Source organism: Bubalus bubalis, chromosome 2 (genome assembly GCF_019923935.1).
Source record: "Bubalus bubalis isolate 160015118507 breed Murrah chromosome 2, NDDB_SH_1, whole genome shotgun sequence".
In the NCBI taxonomy this organism is placed as follows: Eukaryota; Metazoa; Chordata; class Mammalia; order Artiodactyla; family Bovidae; genus Bubalus; species Bubalus bubalis.
In genome coordinates, this window is record NC_059158.1 from 150,596,496 (window position 1) to 150,618,907 (window position 22,412).

Consider the following 22,412-nt stretch of genomic DNA (forward strand, 5'->3'; position numbering starts at 1 on the left):
TCTCCAATGCGCGAAAGTGAAAAGTGAAAGTGATGTCGCTCAGTCGTGTCCGACTCTTAGCGACCCCATGGACTGCAGCCTACCAGGCTCTTCCATCCATGGGATTTTCCAGGCAAGAGTACTAGAGTGGGGTGCCATTGCCTTCTGGCTAGCAAGGCTAATTTGTGAAAACTTTATAGAAGGTTAAGCCTTCTCTAAATTTCAAGCCCTTATTAGCATATGTAAAAAATGAAACTTTCATTGCCATTTCTCAAAGTTTGTGACTTATACAACATTTCACATTTTTTTTTGCATGTGAATTTTACTCTTTAAAATATTTCCATTCTTTTTCAATTTTCAGCAAGTTTTAGATTTCCTTTTTTTTTTTTCTCAATCTATTATCTTGCCACATCTCCAACGAAGTAGTTTTAGGTCATAAGTACACTAAATACTCTGATTTGCACTTCCTGACAACCCAAATTCTGTTATCCTTTGACTTCACTTACCCCAGGTGACTATCTCAGCCCTAAAAGAAGTAATTTTACTTCCGAGCATGTTTCCCAAAATGTACCGTACAAACTGGTTCATCTTTCCGAGTTGAGAAGATGAAGATCTGCTGATGGTTATGAGTAGTTATAAAGACATCTAAATATTGGAGCGGCTGTGTAAGTTCCTGTGAATTTATCCTGCCAGCGCCTGCATCACTGCCCCCTGTTAACTCTCTAATTTTTTAATTTGATAGGGTACCATGCTTGGGAAGATTGAATTTGAAGGTCAGTCTGTGGATTTTGTGGATCCAAATAAGCAGAATTTGATTGCTGAGATTTCAACCAAGGTGAGAGATTTTCCTTTATATTTTGTGTTTTTATTTTATTCCCTTTAGACCTTTCTATTTTGTAATACCAAAATCTACATTTAAGCAAAAATCATCTTCCACAAGCATCAGAATTGAAGGGAAAACAGTTATAAATTGATATATTGCAAAAGCAGTGCATTTAAAGTTAGCAACTTCTACTTATAGGGAACTTGCATGGCTTGATTTAGAGTCTGTTTACTATTATTTTAATTTTTCTTATTTCTTTTTGTGGTTCCCTCACTCAAGACTTTAAAATGTCAAATACAAGGGTCATTCAATTGCCAAAGATAGGTACAGTGACAATCAGTAGTCAGAGCTAATGGTCTGCCAGAGAGTTGAGAGCATTTTATAGAATTCAGACCCAATATTATAATTCAGACCCAATATTATAATGAGAATCTGGGGTTATTTTGTGCAGGGAAAAGAATTCCTGTGCATACTGAAAATTTAGTGTATTATAGCTCACTTCAAAAATTAAGTGTTCTTCATGATGGCTATATCACTCCAAAGTGAGATATGTATATTGTATATTTACAAGAAGGCATACAATACATCTAAGTATTCTATAAAATCAATGCATGTGTTGATATTGATTAGAGTTGTGAGTCTCTTGAGCTATAGTTTCTGTTCTTGGGGACCATAGCGTTTGGTGGGGTATCCAAACAAGCAATCATCATGGAGCAAATACTATAATAAATGCTGTCCTTGGAGTGTGCACAAGACACCATAAGGTCATGTGTGGGAAAACATCCAATTAAAGAGGTAGATTAGCGGAGGCCCCGCAGAGGATTCAGGCTTGTCCTGAGACATAAAGAGTAAGTCAGTAGATGGTGAACTAGGAGGGCTTTGTTTTAGGCAGAGGAAATGGCATGTGTTGAGAGGCACAGAGGTGTGAAACGATATGGTGTGTTTGAAAAGTTATGCTTAATTCGGTGTGTCTGACCAATGAGTTCACAAATACAGCTGTTCACATTTGGCTAAAGTTGAGTGGAGATGCACGGGGCTAGAGCTAGAGGGATTAGTGTCATTGACTCAATGAATCAACTGAACTCCAAAATCAGCAACATTTTGAAGCAAAATAGACTGGATAAAAGAGCAGGTAACTAGAAAGTTATTGCAGTTAATTCGGACAAAAGTCACGAAAGCCCAGACTGACCAGCAATAGCAGGAAAAGAAACAGCAAGATGGTTTAGACAAATAGGAGAAAGAAGGTGGCTTAGACAAATAGGGGGCTTCCCAGGTGATGCTAGTGGTTAAGAGTCTGCTTGCCAGCTCAGGAGACGTAAGAGATGCGGGTTTGACCCCTAGGTCAGGAAGATCCCCTGGAGGAGAGCATGGCAACCCACTCCAGTATTCTTGCCTAGAGAATCCTGTGGACAGAGAAGCTTGGCAGGCTATAGTCCATAGGGTCGCACAGAGTTGGACACGACTGAAGAGACTTAGCAGCAGCAGCAGCAGCAAACAAATAGGAGATAGAGATTTCAACACACTTCTCTATGAGGACTTCCCTGGTGGCTCAGACTGTAAAGCGTCTGCCTACAATGCTGGAGACCCGAGTTCAATCCCTTGGTTGGGAAGATCTCCTGGAGAAGGAAATGGCAACCCACTCCAGTGTTCTTGCCTGGAAAATCCCATGGACAGAGGAGCCTACAGTTCATGGGGTTGCAAAGAGTCAGACACGACTGAGCAACTTCACTTCACTTCACTTCCCTATGAAGAGGTGAGACACAGCGTGATAAAGGGCTATTTTTATAGAATTTTATTAGAGTTTAGAACTAACTTGGGGTAGCATTTCCTGAATGTGAGGGGCACTGGCCTGGAGAAAGTCACCTTAAAAAAATTCTATGGTCAAATAAGGTTGAAAAACACTGCAGAATGTATTTCTCTCTTGGAGAGTCCTAGCAAATTCATGTATTCCTGTTTCTATGAGGTCTTGCTTACTCTGTACTGAGGGTATATGGTACGTTTGTGAAGAGACCAGATTGCACATTTCATCTAAAACTTGTAAGAAACTTTGAAATCATCCTAAACTCAGAGTGTGTTTGCTGACTCTTGAAGCTGGAACAAGCGAAGGCACCCAGCCCTCGAGGCTTTCTCTCTCTCTATTTCTATTATTTCTTCTTTTATGACTTTGGGGAACTGCTTCTTGGGTAAATGCCTGTGAAAATGGATCTGACTCCGAGCAGTGCTTAAAACGTACATAATGATTATGATATGCTCTGGGATCCTTTTATGAAGTCTACCATTTAAATGCAAATGATTGCACAGTAACCTAAAGGGACCAGTGGTCTACACTAGCTTAGCAATTCCTCTGACTCAGACTGATTTTATCCATTAGCCCCACTTCCTAAGCCTCATGCACAATAGCTCTACCTCATCCAAACTTTATTGCAAGTTGAGGATCAAGAGGTGTTTAAAGCATGATGTATCTATTATTACATCTGTTTAGTGCTGAATCAGGCAATAATACTTGGAAATTCCATTGCTACTGGTTGTTAATGAGGCAAAACATGGGAAAAAAATGTTTGTTAATTATGGAAGCAATCAATTTCTTAGGGATAATTGTTATTACTGTAATCAACATTTTATACCAAACAGCAAAATACTTTGTTCTCATGAACAAGATAGAATTTGTGGCATTTGCTATGTCTTTCTTACAAACCGATTTTTAACGGCCAACCACTCCCTAGTAGTTAGCTATCAATCTGTTACCAAGTGCAGAGCATCCTGAGATGTGTTTATGATATTGGTGTGTTGCTCATAGCTGGACATTCCCTCTGACTCTGGTTTTTTAAAATGGCAGGATGTCAAGGTGTACGGCAAAGGAAATCCCATGAAAGTGGTAGCTGTAGACTGTGGGATAAAAAACAATGTAATCCGCTTATTAGTAAAGGTAAGTAATTTGTTCCATCTCAAGGATGGGGGTTTATAATACTGATCACTAGTATTAATCTGATTTTCTCTGTTTCAGAGAAAGCTTGTATACTTTCTCAGAATGTTAGAAGATATTTTCTTGCTGCCTTTGGTCTATGAGATAATACATTTATCCCTGTTAAAATTAGAGATGTAGATTGCTATTAAAAACCAAAAACGTTCAAAGGCTACAATACACAGAAGAAAATGATGACTGTTCTTTTCACTTACTAATTGACATTCTGAGACATGGCACAAGCGCTGATTCATTTTATTAACAAAAATGTGCATGGACTCATAAACAGTAGATGCTGTAGATGGCTTAGCCATGTGGCCCTTTTATTTTATCATTTTAAGCCATTTAGTCCATCTTCCAATTGCAAGTGTCTGCATCCCATTGCCTGAGGGTTCTCTTTGGTTGGTTGGAGGCTGCTGGCAGGCAGAAAATGATACAGAATTAATGATCCCTGGAGCAGCCCCAATCAATGACAGTGTCAATTCCCCAGCTCCTTTGCCACATGGGTAGACTGTTTTTAGGTGAATATTCTATACTGGCTCTCAGAGTTCCCCAGTGATCTGAAGCTCTATTTGTGCATTGTGGTATCTGATTGATAATGCATACTTTATTAGGGTCTTTCACCATGTTGCTTTACTATTAGTATTTCTTGGAAACTTTTCCAAAGAAACTTCTTTCTCTCAAATTCTTGACTTGCTAAATGCTTCTAGCAAAACAATCAAAGCCATCTTCCATCCACTTTTGTATAGAAACGTTCTAATTTTTCTATTAGAATATAAATATGAAAAAACCCAGGAGAGAAAGCTGATTAAAATTTGGTAAGATTAAAAAAATGAGGAATTGAAAAAGGTGAGAGGTGGACCAAAATAAATATTGGAGGAAATGGATTTATCGTCTGTTTTGCCACTCCCTTTCCTGGAGTAAGTGAAGATCACCTGTGTTCTTGTGTGCCCAGTCATGAAGCCTTTAGGTTTGCAACCTCCTGAAGTGAGAGGAAGTATGGGAAAGTGCATTATCTGTTTTTTTTGGAATCAAAACTTAAATGCTATTTTTTCCACATTTTATTGTAGAGTCCCTTTACACCACACAAAATATGTCACCATAAATAATTTTTGCCCAGCATTATTTATGTGAATCATGTACTCTGTTTCCCTTCCCTTTTGGAAATTATTAGCCAAGAGAAGGTTAAGCACTTTGGCAAAGAAAAATATTATTAAATTGAATTATTAAATATTATTAAATTCTTTTATAAAAAAGAATTTTTTTTTTGATGTGGGCCATTTTTAAGTCTTTATTGAATTTGTTACAAAATTGCTTCTGTTGCTTATGTTTTGTTTTTTTGGCCATGAGAATCTTAGCTCCCCAACGAAGGATCGAGCCCATACTCCCTGTGGAGCACCAGGGAAGTCCCCAGTTGACCATCTCGTGTTTCTTTTCCAGCGAGGGGCAGAAGTGCATGTAGTGCCTTGGAATCATGATTTCACCAAGATGGAGTACGATGGGCTTTTAATTGCTGGAGGACCTGGTAACCCAGCTCTTGCACAACCACTAATTCAGAATGTAAAAAAGGTATAGTGAACCTGGAGAGTGTGTGTCTGTGTGTGAACTGGAGGGAGTCTGTTCTGCAATATACTTATTTATACAAAAATATTTTTAGTACTTTTGTTTGTGACTTTTGAGGTAATGTCACACAGATAGTGTATAGGGGGAACAAGCCAGGAGAGAGTTCTACAGGAGAAAGAGCAAAGACCTTCAGGCAGAGTAACTGGGATTGTGTCCTTGAATGTTGAGAGCTGGAGTCCGATTTCCAAATGTGTTGTCTGAACAATTGTAAAATGATAACTTGTGTTACTCACCATGACCTTGGGACCTATAAGACTTTCGAATTTCTAGAGAAATATTAAACTAGATTTAACTTAGTCTGGATGTTAAGTACATTCTATTGAATTTTAATGCTTGCAAATTGTCAATCCTGTCCTTATTCATAATCTAACTTTTTATTCAATTACTATTTTCTTTACCTTGTAAATTAAGGGGCAAAAATGCTTCATTTTACTTCTTCAGAGGTTGTATATATTTTTATATTTTGGACCTGATCTTTTGGATTAATAAAGTTTTTTTCCTAATTTAGATCTTGGACAGTGATCGCAAGGAACCACTGTTTGGAATCAGTACAGGAAATTTAATAACAGGATTGGCTGCTGGTGCCCAAGTCTACAAGATGTCCATGGCCAACAGGTAAGGCAGTTATGCTTCTGTTTACATGTCAGACTGGCTCTGAAATACTGTTAGTAACTAAACCAAAAAGGCTTAGAGAACTTACATGGCGTTTTCTTCAGAATAAATAGATAGCCACACTATTACATGGTTCACAGTTGTCTGACTACCTGCTACAATTTTTATCACATATTGGAAAGGCAGCCTTCTCTAACAATAACTTTGTCAAAATTTAAAGTTATTTTCCTTTCCTTGACTTAAATTGAAGTTATAATACTCAAATGATATTCCAAGGGAAATTGTTTGGATTTTAAGCTTGATTTCAGAGCACTGCTGCTGCTGACAATTTTATAAAACTAGTGTAACTCAAGAACCCAGAAACCTTCAGATCCTATTGGTTTTACTTCCTTACCCTAAATGATGTTAATTTATTCAACATGGAACTTTCCCTCCCAGTCCACACTCCACATGAAGTATGATTCAAAATGATTCAGGACTGAGGAGTAACCTCCTTATTATCCCCCAAGTACCCTCTTTTGGCTTTAAAATTACTGCAGCAGCATTAAAAGAAATTGCTTATATTTGTCTGTCTCTAAGCTAGTAAGCATCGGAGAAGGCAATGGCACCCCACTCCAGTACTCTTGCCTGGAAAATCCCATAGACGGAGGAGCCTGGTAGGCTGCAGTCCATGGGGTTGCTAAGAGTCGGACACGACTGAGCGACTTCACTTTGACTTTTCACTTTCATGCATTGGAGAAGGAAATGGCAACCCACTCCAATGTTCTTGCCTGGAGAATCCCAGGGACGGGGGAACCTGGTGGGCTGCCGTCTATGGGGTTGCACAGAGTCGGACACGACTGAAGCGACTTAGCAGCAGTAGCAGCAGCAAGCTAGTAAGCATATCTTAACTTTTTTGTTATGAGTGCAATTCCCCTTTTTTAAAACTGATCATATAAGTTTAATAGACCTGATATTTAGCACACAACAAAGCTTCCTGAATTGATTTTTTTTTTTGCTAAAATTATGGGATTAACAATCTGTGATTTTTCTCATGGAGTAATTTTTCACTAAGCAATTGAAACTTTTGAATTTTAATAGGCTTTTCTTACCCTCTATTTTACATCTAATGCATTTATATTATTTTCTTTGCCTTTCCTTTTCTATATTCTTTTTCACCTTTTCTATCCAGAGGGCAGAATCAACCTGTTTTGAATATCACAAATAGACAGGCTTTCATTACTGCTCAGAATCATGGCTATGCCCTGGACAGCACCCTTCCTGCTGGCTGGAAACCACTTTTTGTGAATGTTAATGATCAAACAAACGAGGTAAGTGAGTGAAGAGAAATTCAGGAGTTTTAATACTCTGTTTTGCAAATACCTTTCCCTTATTTATATGGGCTTTTCTAGGGTATGTATGTGGAATAATTCTTGTTATAGATTATTTTCCATAGCCCTCTACTTTTTAAAAAAGTAATTTCTTTCTGTCTTATTCCCTTATCAGTTGACTCATTAAAGACCCACAATTTGAGTGGTTAATCAATGACTGTTTTACACATTCATTGCTAATGGGTGATTGGTAGAAGGAGATCTGTTTGGGACCAGTCTATGCAGGTCTCTGCAACTCAACACTGAAGTAGCCTTTGAGAAACCTTTGGAGAAGTAATTTAGGAGTTGGAAAAAAGAAGAGGATTTGAGTTGGTTCTGATCAGAGCCTAGAAGGGCCTGAAATGTTATAGAACAGGCTAGTTTTTTTTTTTTTTTTTAATAGGGGAAACACATCAGTTGAGTCTTTATTGGCCTATTTTTATTAGTACTGTTTATTTTTAGAACTTTCTCAAACTTTTAACTTAGTTTTGAAAATTTGAACTTCATTGTCCACTGATTCATACTTATTCCTGGTTGACACTCATTGTTACTGAATGAATTTCTTCCAATTTCTTATTCCTTTAGGGGATTATGCATGAGAGCAAACCCTTCTTTGGTGTGCAGTTCCACCCAGAAGTTGGCCCAGGGCCAACAGACACTGAGGTATGTCAGAAAGATGAGGTCTATTACATATTAAAATTTTTGAAAATCAGAAATATACTTATGTGAAAAATTGAGAAAAAAAATAAATACCTAGGTGGTGTCGGTACAAAGCATTCTTAAAAAGAGTGCTTTGATAATGCCTGTGTTGTTTGAAAAATTTCCCCATGAGTATCATGGAGGAAACTTCAATCTTTTTAAAAATTTGAAGTCGGAAAGCCCTTAAGAAACTAATGCAATGTGATTTTTATTTAAATGATTATCATTTTAATATATTTAGTTCTGAAATTTACAATTGTTGCACTATGCAAATGAATTCCCTCTTGCTCTCTGGTTCTCATAACTGAAATGAAATTTTAATCCCCCATCTGTGACTTCACGAAAATCCCTATGGCAACTGGTTGTGTAGCCATAAAGGGAAAATAAACAGCAGCAGGAGCAAGAAGAAGAGCAGGGTTGTGGGGAGTGGGGAAGGTATGCTTGCACACACATATGAGTCAGACGGCTTAAGCAAAGAACCATAAGGAATGCCTAGAGGAGTTTTGTTTTAAATTTAATATTTTTACATATTTGTGTGAGTTTTTGGTTCAGTGTTCAAGAACATCTTTCCAAAAAGGGCTTGTGGAGATATTCAGAAAAGTCTGGGAAGTCTGAAGTGACTCTTCCTCTTGTACATGCCAGGGCCTGCAGTAGTGATACTGGCAATTCTTCCTTGTCAGCAGATGCTCTCAGAAAAGACAGCTAGGCAAAATGAAGAGGAGAATAGGAATTTTCCCTTTGTAGACTCTACTTCCTCATCCCTGAATTGCCCTTTTCAGATATTTATATTTTTTTCTTGTTTCAGTATTATTAGGAAAGAATGGTTCTTTAATAGCCAAAGTCAGTACAACATTATCTACACTCAAAAATAACATTAGTTGCATACATATACATCTATTGCCTAATGCGTGCTAAATACTTAACTTAAAATTTAGATTATTTGCCTATTATTTGCCTACTTCAGATTAGGAACACTGAAATTAAAATATGTGATATCTGGTCTCACTTAGTTCTTTTTTTCTGCCAAATGGTTGCAAAATGAATGTATTTGTTGAAATTTGTCATGTCTAGTGAAACAGTGGAAATAAATTCATTGTAAAGCTTATGAATCTTAGAAATATTTGTATATGTAACACAATCTTTAGAGATATTTTTAGACCTGATAGACAATTTAAAAATCCAGTTATTTCTCACAGTAGGGTGCATAAGTAGTACAGCTTCTTTTTCTTTTCTTTTTTTTTTTTTTGCATAGCTAGAGCTTTATTTAGAAGAAGAAAATGCTTCATAATCAAGGGGCTGAAAATGACATTCTCAGAAGGCATTATCTGAAATGTTCATTGTCTGCTGAAAATGTTCTTTTAATAGAATTTGACATGAGCAGTTAGAAGTGTTTATTTGATCTAATTCTTTTTTTTTTTATGGTACTTTTTAATTTTTTTTTTATTTTTTTTATTTTTATTTTTAAACTTTACATAATTGTATTAGTTTTGCCAAATATCAAAATGAATCTGCCACAGGTATACATGTGTTCCCCATCCTGAACCCTCCTCCCTCCTCCCTCCCCATACCATCCCTCTGGGTCATCCCGGTGCACCAGCCCCAAGCATCCAGTATCGTGCATTGAACCTGGATTGGCATCTTGTTTCATACATGATATTTTACATGTTTTAATGCCATTCTCCCAAATCTTCCCACCCTCTCCCTCTCCCACAGAGTCCATAAGACTGTTCTATACATCAGTGTCTCTTTTGCTGTCTTGTACACAGGGTTATTGTTACCATCTTTCTAAATTCCATATATATGCGTTAGTATACTGTATTGGTGTTTTTCCTTCCGGCTTACTTCACTCTGTATAATAGGCTCCAGTTTCATCCACCTCATTAGAACTGATTCAAATGTATTCTTTTTAATGGCTGAGTAATACTCCATTGTGTATATGTACCACCACTTTCTTATCCATTCATCTGCTGATGGACATCTAGGTTGCTTCCATGTCCTGGCTATTATAAACAGTGCTGCGATGAACATTGGGGTACACGTGTCTCTTTCCCTTCTGGTTTCCTCAGTGTGTATGCCCAGCAGTGGGATTGCTGGGTCATAAGGCAGTTCTATTTCCAGTTTTTTAAGGAATCTCCACACTGTTCTCCATAGTGGCTGTACTAGTTTGCATTCCCACCAACAGTGGAAGAGGGTTCCCTTTTCTCCACACCCTCTCCAGCATTTATTATTTGTAGACTTTTGGATCGCAGCCATTCTGACTGGTGTGAAATGGTACCTCATAGTGGTTTTGATTTGCATTTCTCTGATAATGAGTGATGTTGAGCATCTTTTCATGTGTTTGTGAGCCATCTCTATGTCTTCTTTGGAGAAATGTCTATTTAGCTCTTTGGCCCATTTTTTGATTGGGTCATTTATTTTTCTGGAGTTGAGCTGTAGGAGTTGCTTGTATATTTTTGAGATTAGTTCTTTGTCAGTTGCTTCATTTGCTATTATTTTCTCCCATTCGGAAGGCTGCCTTTTCACCTTGCTAGTAGTTTCCTTTGTTGTGCAGAAGCTTTTAAGTTTAATTAGGTCCCATTTGTTTATTTTTGCTTTTATTTCCAATATTCTGGGAGGTGGGTCATAGAGGATCCTGCTGTGATGTATGTCAGAGTGTGTTTTGCCTATGTTCCCCTCTAGGAGTTTTATAGTTTCTGGTCTTACATTTAGATCTTTAATCCATTTTGAGTTCATTTTTGTGTATGGTGTTAGAAAGTGTTCTAGTTTCATTCTTTTACAAGTGGTTGACCAGATTTCCCAGCACCACTTGTTAAAGAGATTGTCTTTAATCCATTGTATATTCTTGCCTCCTTTGTCAAAGATAAGGTGTCCATATGTGCGTGGATTTATCTCTGGGCTTTCTATTTTGTTCCATTGATCTATATTTCTGTCTTTGTGCCAGTACCATACTGTCTTAATAACTGTGGCTTTGTAGTAGAGCCTGAAGTCAGGCAGGTTGATTCCTCCAGTTCCATTCTTCTTTCTCAAGATCGCTTTGGCTATTCAAGGTTTTTTGTATTTCCATACAAATTGTGAAATTATTTGTTCTAGCTTGTGAAGAATACTGTTGGTAGCTTGATAGGGATTGCATTGAATCTATAAATTGCTTTGGGTAGTATACTCATTTTCACTATATTGATTCTTCCAATCCATGAACATGGTATATTTCTCCATCTATTTGTGTCCTCTTTGATTTCTTTCACCAGTGTTTTATAGTTTTCTATATATAGGTCTTTAGTTTCTTTAGGTAGATATATTCCTAAGTATTTTATTCTTTCCGTTGCAATGGTGAATGGAATTGTTTCCTTAATTTCTCTTTCTGTTTTCTCATTATTAGTGTATAGGAATGCAAGTGATTTCTGTGTGTTGATTTTATATCCTGCAACTTTACTATAGTCATTGATTAGTTCTAGTAATTTTCTGGTGGAGTCTTTAGGGTTTTCTATGTAGAGGATCATGTCATCTGCAAATAGTGAGAGTTTTACTTCTTCTTTTCCAATTTGGATTCCTTTTATTTCTTTTTCTGCTCTGATTGCTGTGGCCAAAACTTCCAAAACTATGTTGAATAGTAATGGTGAAAGTGGGCACCCTTGTCTTGTTCCTGACTTTAGAGGAAATGCTTTCAATTTTTCACCATTGAGGATAATGTTTGCTGTGGGTTTGTCATATATAGCTTTTATTTTGTTGAGGTATGTTCCTTCTATTCCTGCTTTCTGGAGAGTTTTTATCATAAATGGGTGTTGAATTTTGTCAAAGGCTTTCTCTGCATCTATTGAGATAATCATATGGTTTTTATTTTTCAATTTGTTAATGTGGTGTATTACATTGATTGATTTGCAGATATTGAAGAATCCTTGCATCCCTGGGATAAAGCCCACTTGGTCATGGTGTATGATCTTTTTAATGTGTTGTTGGATTCTGATTGCTAGAATTTTGTTAAGGATTTTTGCATCTATGTTCATAATAAATATTTAGTTTTGCTAGCTTTGGCAACCCCCACCCCCAAACAAATATTGATAGGAATACTTATCCTAAAAAGTTATTTGTTGCTTATCTAAATTTCAAGTTGAACTGGACATATTGTATTTTAAGTGACAATTTTGTGAGTTTTGCCACTTCTAACTAGTTGGCTCTATTTTTTCTAGTACCTGTTTGATTCCTTTGTCTCACTGATAAAGAAGGAGAAAGGAACCACCATTACATCGGTACTACCAAAGCCAGGCCTAGTAGCATCTCGAGTTGAGGTCAGTATATGTGGGCTTCTGTTTGGTGTATGTATTTTGAATTTTCTCTATTGTGTGATGCCTTTATTAAGTGAATGAAGTAAACTGTTTTGATGTCTATGAAAGATGATTGGTAATATTGCAATCACCCATCATTTTAGCAGCTAACTATTTGGTCTATTCTACATGAGTCATTGGATGTTCACTGGAATCTTCATGTTGTGATTTAAAAATCATGTCTTTTAAAGTTCACCTCTTCTAGAACATTTTTAATAAAAATAATTTAATAAGGAGTAAGACTTAATTTAATTTCAAATTTGATGAATTGTCCATTACTCGATAAACCAGAGCCTGATGCGTGCTTGAGATACAGTTCAGACTACAGTTGTTATAATGATCACATTTTTTTTTAACTAGAAGATCTATTATTTAACATCATGAATGGAATAATATTATTTTACCTCCAAATAGCAGATAGATAAGAATTAATATAGTCTAAGACTTGAGTCCTTATTTGTTTGAATATGTATGTTAATATGAAAAGGTTTCACTCATTTCTTTCAAAGTTAAGGCACATTCACATCATTATTACATAAAATGTAGAAGGCTATAGATGTATTATTAAGTATATATACATATATATACATATATGTATATTATATATGTATACACACATATATGTATATAGGTACATACATACATGTACATATATGTATATTTATTATATATATGTGTATATATACACACACATATATGTAAAATCCTCTTATCATGAACAAAAATAATTGATTTATATGCTTACATAAAATGATAAGTTGAATTAGATAGTTTGTTTTAAAGATTTCTATGACAGCCTGTTTTACTGAGATGGAGAGATTGAAGGTAATCCAGCCACTCAGTGTGGAATCAAACTGGGTTCTCCATAGCTAACGAAGCCATCCACCATATAGTGTTTTTCTCATAATATCAACTCATATTTCTCAGATGCCTTCCTTGTTTTAAATGGTGAGGTAAAGGGGAACTTGGGATTCTACATAGCATTACACACAGTAGGCACTCCATTAATACAAACTGTTTCCTAAGTCCTCGTTTCTTGCAGTGACCTAGAACATCTTCTTCCTCTGAATGGCTTGGCAGTTGTGGTTAAAAATAAGCAGTATTATTACTTGCTTGAAGTCATATGTATAACTTGTATGAATTTCAGTATGTAGCTAAAACATGATCTTTTTATTATTGTTTTTTCTGTAAATATTTCTGGATTGAACCACAAAGTAAAGGCAAAATGTAAATATAAAGGTGTTCCTGTTTCCGCTTGCCTTCTGTGTTTTCGTTTGTTAGGAAAGGCTCACAGGTTTGTTTCCATTTATGCCCATTATTTGTCCAGCAGACACCCACGGAATAATAATACATTTAGCCAAATAAATTTTAAGGAGATTATCTAAAAATTATATATATATTATATTTATTATAAACACATATAGATATACATTTCCATATATATGTAGTTATTTTTAGATATTTATATATGTTTAAATAAGATGTAGACCTCTTCCAAAAATTTTTTGCTTAAGTGAAAAAAGCTTCATGATCTTTGGAAATTTCTTTTTGAGATGTTTAAATTGTTGATCTTTTTACTCATGTATATTTCAAAACATTGTACTTTAAATCCCCACATAAAGCCAGACAATATAGTTTATATTTACCATACTTAAAAATGACTTATTTTCCCATATTAGTAATAAAAGTGATGTCATTTTTTTATTGCTTACAGGTTTCCAAAGTCCTTATCCTAGGATCAGGAGGTCTGTCCATTGGTCAGGCAGGTGAATTTGATTACTCGGGATCGCAAGCTGTAAAAGCCATGAAGGTGAGAGACCATGATCTTTCCTGGAATTAATATACTCCCTTTAATGAGTCTAATTAGTATTTTATAATTTAGATTTATGACACTACTTCTTTTCAAAGTCACTATAATTAATTTCCTTCACTATTCCTTACACATCTTATATAAAAGGAAGTTTGATCACAGACAAGAGTTTTAACTTTCTCAACTGGGCACGCCTGCAAATTAAGAAGATTGGATTGATCTCCAAAATTATCTAAGATATCCCTATTTAAACTAAAAACATATAAGTCTACACTATAGATAGTACTTGTTAAGGCAGTGAGCTTTTAAAGCATATTTGTCTTTTGTATGAAAGAGAATTTGGACATACCTGGTGCTGTAAAGTACTTTGAATGTTCTAAGGGATATTTCAGGCTTCTCTTTGGTTGAAATGGGGAAGATCCAACTAGAGGAGTAAAGGCAACAGTGCCTTTTGTCCAATCTTTAGAAGTTATTGTGGGCCACCTAATTTCACTATCTGTGGCTTGGACTGGATGACCTACCAGGATAGTATAACTGGATTTTCAAGTGGAATAGAGGGTTTAATAACTAAGTTGTGAAGAATATCCTCCCTGTTTCCTCAGTCTCTGGAAATCTTCCCCATCTTTATCATAGTAAAATAAACCTGTAGAAAACTCACTGTACATGTATGCTATTTCTGTTGAAAAACTAACTTGGCTTCTCTTTGGTGTCCTTATTTCCAGAATAGTCCACATTTTAGTGTTAATCAGGCCATCCAAAGGCAATGTGTGCTCTCTGTGACCTTGCCACAGGTTTTGTGGTGTCAAGACACTCTTACAAAGAGACCTGGCTAGGAGAGAGCTACATAGGGAAGGCAGCAAGAGGCCAACCAATATGAAAGATGGCCAAATTTTTCCTTTTTCTCTTTATTTTATTCAGTATTCTATATACAGAGATTTTTCTCCTGACAGATGTCTGTTGAAAATAGACACAGCCCCCTGCCCCAATTACTTTACCCTTCTTTCCATTTGTTTTTATTTTTAATACTCTTCTCCATACACCCATGTGTGTTCACCCACATGCACACAGGCTTTTTTGTACATTTTCAAAGTGTGCTTTATTTCACAGTTCAGTCAGTTCAGTTGCTCAGTCGTGTCCCACTCTTTGCGACCTCAAGGACTGCAGCATGCCAGGCTTCCCTGTCCTTCACTATCTTCCAGAGTTTGCTCAAATTCATGTCCATTGAGTTGCTAATGCTATCCAACCATCTCATCCTGTATTTCACTGTATTGAGGTTAAACTTATCTTTAGATAGATAATTAGTGGGTGTCCAATGGTTAAGATTGGTTAGAACACAATTTAAATGTGTTCAGAGTTTAGAAAACGTTAAACTAGCCTGCAATTTCTTTATCCTATTTGGTAGTTTTATTATGAACTAATATTTTCATAAGTTGTATTAGTATTTTTTATATGCATTACATCCAAAAGGTGAAGTTATACATTTTAGATGAAGAATAGGAATTATTAGATATAGTACTGTAATTAATTAAGAGGTTAATAGAGATGAATTTATGAACTAAATATTTAAAAACTTAGATTATGCATATATTATAGCTGGAAATATATTAGAAAAAATGATGTAACATTTATTAAAATGGTTTGAAATTATTTCTAAGTTTTAAAATGAATAGAAACTCATTACATGTGTTTATGGGAACTTTTCCTATGTAATTTGATTTATAAAAATAGTTATATTCATTGTATAGCACATTCAGGAAAATACTTAACAAATACAATTTGATGTTACTTTTCTAGAGCAGTGAGACCTTCTATAACTTCTGTTAATGATGTGTTCTTCATTTGGACTCAATTATTTAAATTCTAACTTATATTTTAAATGCATCTGCTTATCTATATGTATCCATTCAATATTTTGTTAATAATACTCTTTTTAAAAAACAATTCCTTACATTCTTAGAGAGGAAAGGACATAGGACTTGAATCCTAAGACTTGGATTATAGTCCTAATTTTGTTTTTTATCACCTATGTGATCTTTGGCAAGTCACTTAATCTTGTTGAATCTCAATTTCTTCGTCTGTAAAGTGAAAATTTCTTTCACAGTTTTACTATAAAAATCATGTAAATCAAGTAAAAAGATCATCACAAGTTTTAAGGCACTATTTGAATTTAAGGTAGCATGAAATATATCTCATTTTTCATCCAGACCCTCCCCCTTCGAATATGTAGGGCTTTCAAGGATGATTTTTATACTTTCATTTGAACATTTTGTTGACTTTTTAGAAGAGTTCAAAATTGACATGTTGATGGGTAAAAAAAAAAAGAACCATCTGGCCATATTTCATAATAACTATTTTACTAACTGTCACCCTTATCCTGGTTTATAAAGTTATTATCCTTAGTACCCTACATAAATTATTTTAGGGGTCTCTCCAGATGTCAGGAACGAGATAGGGCTATGAATATCTTCACACACACATATACACACAAATTTTTATTTTTTCTTTTTTTTGCCATATGGTCATTTTCTTTTTATATTATATGTATAAACAGTTGTATAACGCTCTTTGTCAAAGCACTACAGCAGGCATGAAAATCTAAGGAAAATGAAAACCAGCAGAAGGCTTTCAGTGCTTCCAGCTAGATGGAAATACATTATCTTGCATTTAAAGCACATGTTCAATGTTATTTTTCAAGAAACGTTAGAAAAGGAAACAGTTTTGATGTTGTCTTCTTTTCCATTTTATATTTTACTCATTCAGAAAAATTCAGAATATTTTATTCTTTTAGGGTCAATTGAGCTGTAAAGTTGCGTAGTATTTGTGGACCTCTGGTCAAATTCTATAGAAAACATCTCCAGCTTTGCTTGATACAAGTAGTGACAAGGAATTTAGAATGATTGTCATGAGGTAGCGGCTCTTTTTGGATAGTTTTATTTTCAAGAAATTTTCTTTCTTCCTCTCACCAAATGTTTGTCATCTTTTAACTTCCATTCACAATGGTCCTGTTACTGATCTCTGCAGCCCATGGAATAACCTAAAATTTTGTTACTGAATAATACTCTTCATTTGAATTATGACTATTCTCTTTAGATCATGTGTTAAGATTCTAGATCCTTTTGTTTCTTTCAGGAAGAAAATGTCAAAACTGTCCTGATGAACCCAAATATTGCATCGGTGCAAACCAATGAAGTGGGCTTAAAGCAAGCAGATACTGTCTACTTTCTTCCCATCACCCCTCAGTTTGTCACAGAGGTCATCAAAGCGGAACGGCCAGATGGGTTAATTCTAGGCATGGGTGGCCAGACAGCTCTGAATTGCGGTGAGTTCTTTTATTTGCAGAGTTTTGCTTTATGTCCTTATATATAACAATTTATTTTAATTTATTTAACATTTGTGCTCTGTGTGTTCATAAAAGCTTTCCTCCGTGTGAGGAATCTTAGCAAACAGCCACCTGATAATGTCACATGATGAATATTACCAGTTTATTCCCCAGAACAGCTGGGGGACAAAAGGGAAACCTTTTGCTTTAATGCTTTGCGGTAATTAAGTAGGTTTTTTTGAGTCCCCTCCTCTGTCCCATGATACTGCTTTTCTCTGCTTCCAGTGAAACTCTGAAAACTATTATGAATGAAAAATGAAAATTAACATTGATTAAGTACTCTGTGCTCTTATGTGTCACATATATTTTCATGGTCACATAGATGAGTCTTTCTATCATCCCTTTACACAACTGCTGAGTCCAAGCTCTGTCCTATTTAAAATGTTTTAAACCTTTAGAAATAGATCGTTATTGAGACTCCCATTGCTAGTTCCAGGAAGCAATTGGTGATGTAATGTGTATATCAACTGTAAAAAGCAGCCAAAACTAGATGTCAAGTTAGTGGGAACAAAAAATTTTGATAATTTTTAGCCCAGATAGATACCCACATCAGTGGGATTATTTAAATAAGAGAAGTTCATTATAGAAATAGACTTTCCTTAGAAGGAAAGGAAATATACTAAAATCTTAAGCCTTACAGTAATCCCATGATTTTTATTAATTAGAATAATAATTTTTATTCTAAGAATAAAAGTGAACATACATGTAATAGTAACACCAACAAAGTGTGTGTGTGTGCTAAGTAGCTTCAGTCATGTCCGACTCTTTGCGACCCTATAGACTGTAGCCCTCCAGGCTCCCCTGTCCATGGGATTCTGTGGGCAAGAATACTGGGGTGGGTTGCCAAACCCTCCTCAAAGGGATCTTCCTAATCCAGGGATTGAACCCACATGTCTTAAACCTCCTTCACTGGCAGGTAGGTCCTTTACCACTAGTGCCACCTGAAAAGCCCAGTACCAACAAAAACTTTTTGGAAAAAAAAAAATTCTGAAGATATTTAAGCATCAGCAAAATATGTTGCTAAAATGTCTTCAGAATTTTTCTTTCCAAACTTTTATTTACCCTAAGTATAATTCTTTTGTGGCCGATGGGGGCTTTTTGTAGTTAAGATTTTTTTTAAAAAGTTGCATTCAGATATCTGTTGTAGAGAACATAAGATATTTTAAAAACAGATTTATTTTGCTTATTTATTATTGTTATGTATTGATTTATTTATTTTGTTGTTCTGTAGGAGTGGAATTATTCAGGAGAGGTGTGCTCAAGGAATATGGTGTGAAAGTCCTGGGAACTTCAGTTGAATCCATTATGGCCACAGAAGATAGACAGCTGTTCTCAGACAAACTAAACGAAATTAATGAAAAGATTGCTCCAAGCTTTGCAGTGGAATCGGTAAGAAATCTTTGTTCTAGAGAAGCAGGACCATTATGTGTCTTGCATTTAGAGAGAATGATTTGTCATGCTGAAAAATAATAAAGTGTTTTATTTGCATATATTTTCTTCCAGAAATGTGTTAGTACTTCAAGGACACTGTGTATTAATTGTAACATTCAATACTGAAACATTAGGATACATATTAATATTTTATTTTATGAAAAGGGAAGCATAAACCCACAGGTGATGTGGTTTATCAATGGCTGAAGTGCCCTGAGTATCAGATCTCCTGAATCAAAACAAAGAAGCATATCAATTCGCAATGCCAAAGTAATTTTTAACTTCTTCCTGGGATTAGTCACACATTTTGTGAGAATGTCCTACAAATGGGAAATGATTGATTTTAAATTTTTTGTTAGAATGTAATAAATATTTTACAATAAAATCATCTACAAAAAAGGCCATTGGATCTAATCAGTAATATTTATAATTGAGAAACCTGTGGCTTAGTTGTTTAAAGAGGAAAGTTTGTTTTGCATTTCTCTTAATCATGTTCCATGGTGTCCTGTACCTATTGATAGGCTTTTACCGGGTGCCAGGAAAAAGTCAGACTTTCTGTATATCTGTTTTTGTCTGTGACTTTATTCCTGATTTCAGGCATACAGTTGGTGAAATGGGGGTAGTGGAAGCAGTTTCTGATGCAACCTCCCCATTGTAGAAACAGGCAAATCTTCTGGGATAAGGCAGATATTGCTGGGACAACTGAAAATGGGCTATGTGTGTTTTCAGAAAAGAGCATTATCAAGTACATAGCATGTTGCAAAGCTGTCAATCAGGAGTAGTCCCAGGATAGCTCTGCTGAACATTTGGAAAGCTCCTGCTATACATTTATTCTTTCATTGCCCGATTTAATTATGTCCTTGCTTCCTTAGGATGAGAAACAGGCATATGGGAAAGGTGTAATTACACTCCCATTGGTAGTGTAATAATATTCCATGACAGAAAAATATAGCCACCATATGTTGTATTCTGTAAGTTTAAAAAAAAAAAATTCCAAGCTTCTGGGACTACTCTCTGACTGAACTTGGAAAATGAAAACTCTCATTCTAAATAGCATTCCAGTTAGATTCTGTAGTAGAAAACCTTGTTTTGTTAAGAGATGAAGACTTTTACACTGAATGTAAAATTTCAATATGGCCCTCATTCTCAAATTAATGACAATTATTTTGCCTTTGGTCATTATTTTTATTTTTTAACAATTTATCATTAATAATTTTATTAAATTTTAATAAAATTTACCCCAGAGGGATTAGAAAAGAGCCTTCACTGTACATTAAAAAATCCTAAAATTTAACTTAAAATCCTTAAAATAATACTTGTTTCTCAGAAGGCAATGAGGGAATAATTGAACATAGTCTTTTCTCCCAAATAAACTGACACACTTGAATCACCAGATTCTCTTGGTTGGTCTTCTCTGCTAGCGTGGTCAGCATTTACAGCTTTGAGTCCATGTTCTTGTTGACAGATTGAGGATGCACTGAAGGCAGCAGACAACATTGGCTATCCGGTGATGATCCGTTCTGCTTACGCCCTGGGCGGGTTAGGCTCAGGCCTCTGTCCTAATAGGGAGACCTTAATGGACCTCAGCACAAAGGTATGTGTTTTTGCAGACCAAATTCTTACCAACCAAGAAAACTCCCTGATGTACTCTTTCAATTAAAGAAAGTTACATAGATTAAAAAAAAATGACCTTTTCTCTGTTTATAAATCACTGCCACATCTCTAAATTGTTGTCCAAGATATGACACTTTTGAAATGGAAGTACAGTGCAGTTATTTACACTGGACACAGCCTTAACCCAAGGTCCATCTTCACTGTACTGTCTACTGATTTCATTGTTGGGCAGCCAATCCAATTCTATCTTCCTCTGCTTCAAAATCTGCTCCAAAACACATATGATGTTAAACTTATTTTAGTGGCTTAAAAAAAACACCCAGAATATGATATTCCATTTTGCTGTTATGTTTTGAAACAATTTGACATGGATGGTGTCCAGTAAGGAAAATATAACATATTGAGCAGCTTAGCTTTACCTCAAATTTAGGTGTCTAAAATAAATACAGTATAAACCTCATAGTATCATGAATGAGTGGTTTCTCTGCCAACTGCCACACATACATATAAGCAAAAGTGAGATTTGAGTGCTTACAATTTACTTTTCAGCAAAATCACTCTAATGGATTTCTGAATACTTCTTAAGTGTTAAAGGGAAAATCTTGAGAAAATTCAGATATGCTCCAAAAAATAGATATTAAGACAGAAATCATGCTCCATGAGAGCAGTGACTTTTGTTCACATTTAATGGATGTGTTTGTGCCCAAGAGGCTCATATAACTTTCCATGGGGCAGTTGTGGATACAAAGCTGACAGAATTATTGTGATGGCTATTTTAGGGGGTGTTGAGTAAATATCAAGCAGAGTTTATACCTTTATCATTACTTTTGGGAGTGAAACAAAAAAGATGATGTCCTTGAATTGTTGCAAGATTTTGAGAATAGATAAAGTTAAATAACTGCAGGGCTTCCTTGGTGGTTCAGTGATAAAGAATCCACTTGCCAAACAGGAGACATGGGTTTGATCTTTGGGTTAGGAAGATCCTCTGGAGAAGGAAATGGAAACCCATTCCAGTCTTCTTACCTGGGAAATGCTATGGACAGAGGACCCTGGCAGGCTACAGTCCATGGGGTTGCAAAAGAGTCATATTTGGGCTTAGCAACTAAACAACAACAAAATACCTGCAATGGCAAATTTATATGTCCAAAACATGGACTGAGTTTTTCTAAAGTTGCCAAAACAAACCTCCACAAAGGGAAACGTTTCTAATATAAATGCTTTTTGTTTCCATTCTGGACTTTTGAATCATGTATTTAAAGAAAAGATGCTTATGGAGGTATACTTTTTTTTCCTCTAGCACATTAGATGTTCTAATGTTTTTAATATTAACAACCTCGTTATTACTGTCAGTCGTGACAATGCATATTTATTCTCAATTAAAAATATTTTTTTACAGTATACAAGCACTCTGAATATTCAGTCGTCCAAAATATTTACAATGAAGATTAACTTTGGAATGGGATACTTTAAAATTATTTATACAGCTAGCTTTTCCTGTGAGAAAAATGATGTATATTGTTATATTCTAAGCAAAAAGAATCTGCCTGCAGTGCAGATCTGGGCTCAATCCCTGAATTGGGAAAATCTGGAGAAGGGAATGGCAACCCACCCATATATTCTTGCCTGGAGATCCCATGGACAGAGAAGCCTGGTAGGCTATAGTCCATGGGTTCGCAAAGAGTGGGAAACAACTGAGCTACCAACACTTTCACTTTCAAGCTACCCCTTACTCTCTTGAGATTATATTTAGCATCATTAGAAACTACATTAACCTGATGTAGGTCCCTAAATTATCTTTCTATAAAAGCTGAG

The 22,412-nt window shown here is 35.6% G+C and overlaps 1 protein-coding gene across 1 annotated transcript in view; it reads left to right on the forward strand.

Moving 5' to 3' along the window:
- The window catches only part of CPS1 (carbamoyl-phosphate synthase 1), a 144,721-nt gene that overhangs the window by 34,606 nt on the left and 87,703 nt on the right, over positions 1–22,412 (forward strand). Inside the window, exons 6-16 of the mRNA XM_025278184.3 lie at positions 722–814; positions 3,639–3,728; positions 5,205–5,333; positions 5,896–6,002; positions 7,171–7,309; positions 7,934–8,011; positions 12,232–12,330; positions 14,081–14,176; positions 17,306–17,495; positions 18,787–18,944; positions 20,452–20,580. Of these exons, the coding sequence (XP_025133969.1) occupies positions 722–814; positions 3,639–3,728; positions 5,205–5,333; positions 5,896–6,002; positions 7,171–7,309; positions 7,934–8,011; positions 12,232–12,330; positions 14,081–14,176; positions 17,306–17,495; positions 18,787–18,944; positions 20,452–20,580 (1,308 nt within the window). The remainder of the gene's footprint in view (positions 1–721; positions 815–3,638; positions 3,729–5,204; positions 5,334–5,895; positions 6,003–7,170; positions 7,310–7,933; positions 8,012–12,231; positions 12,331–14,080; positions 14,177–17,305; positions 17,496–18,786; positions 18,945–20,451; positions 20,581–22,412) is intronic.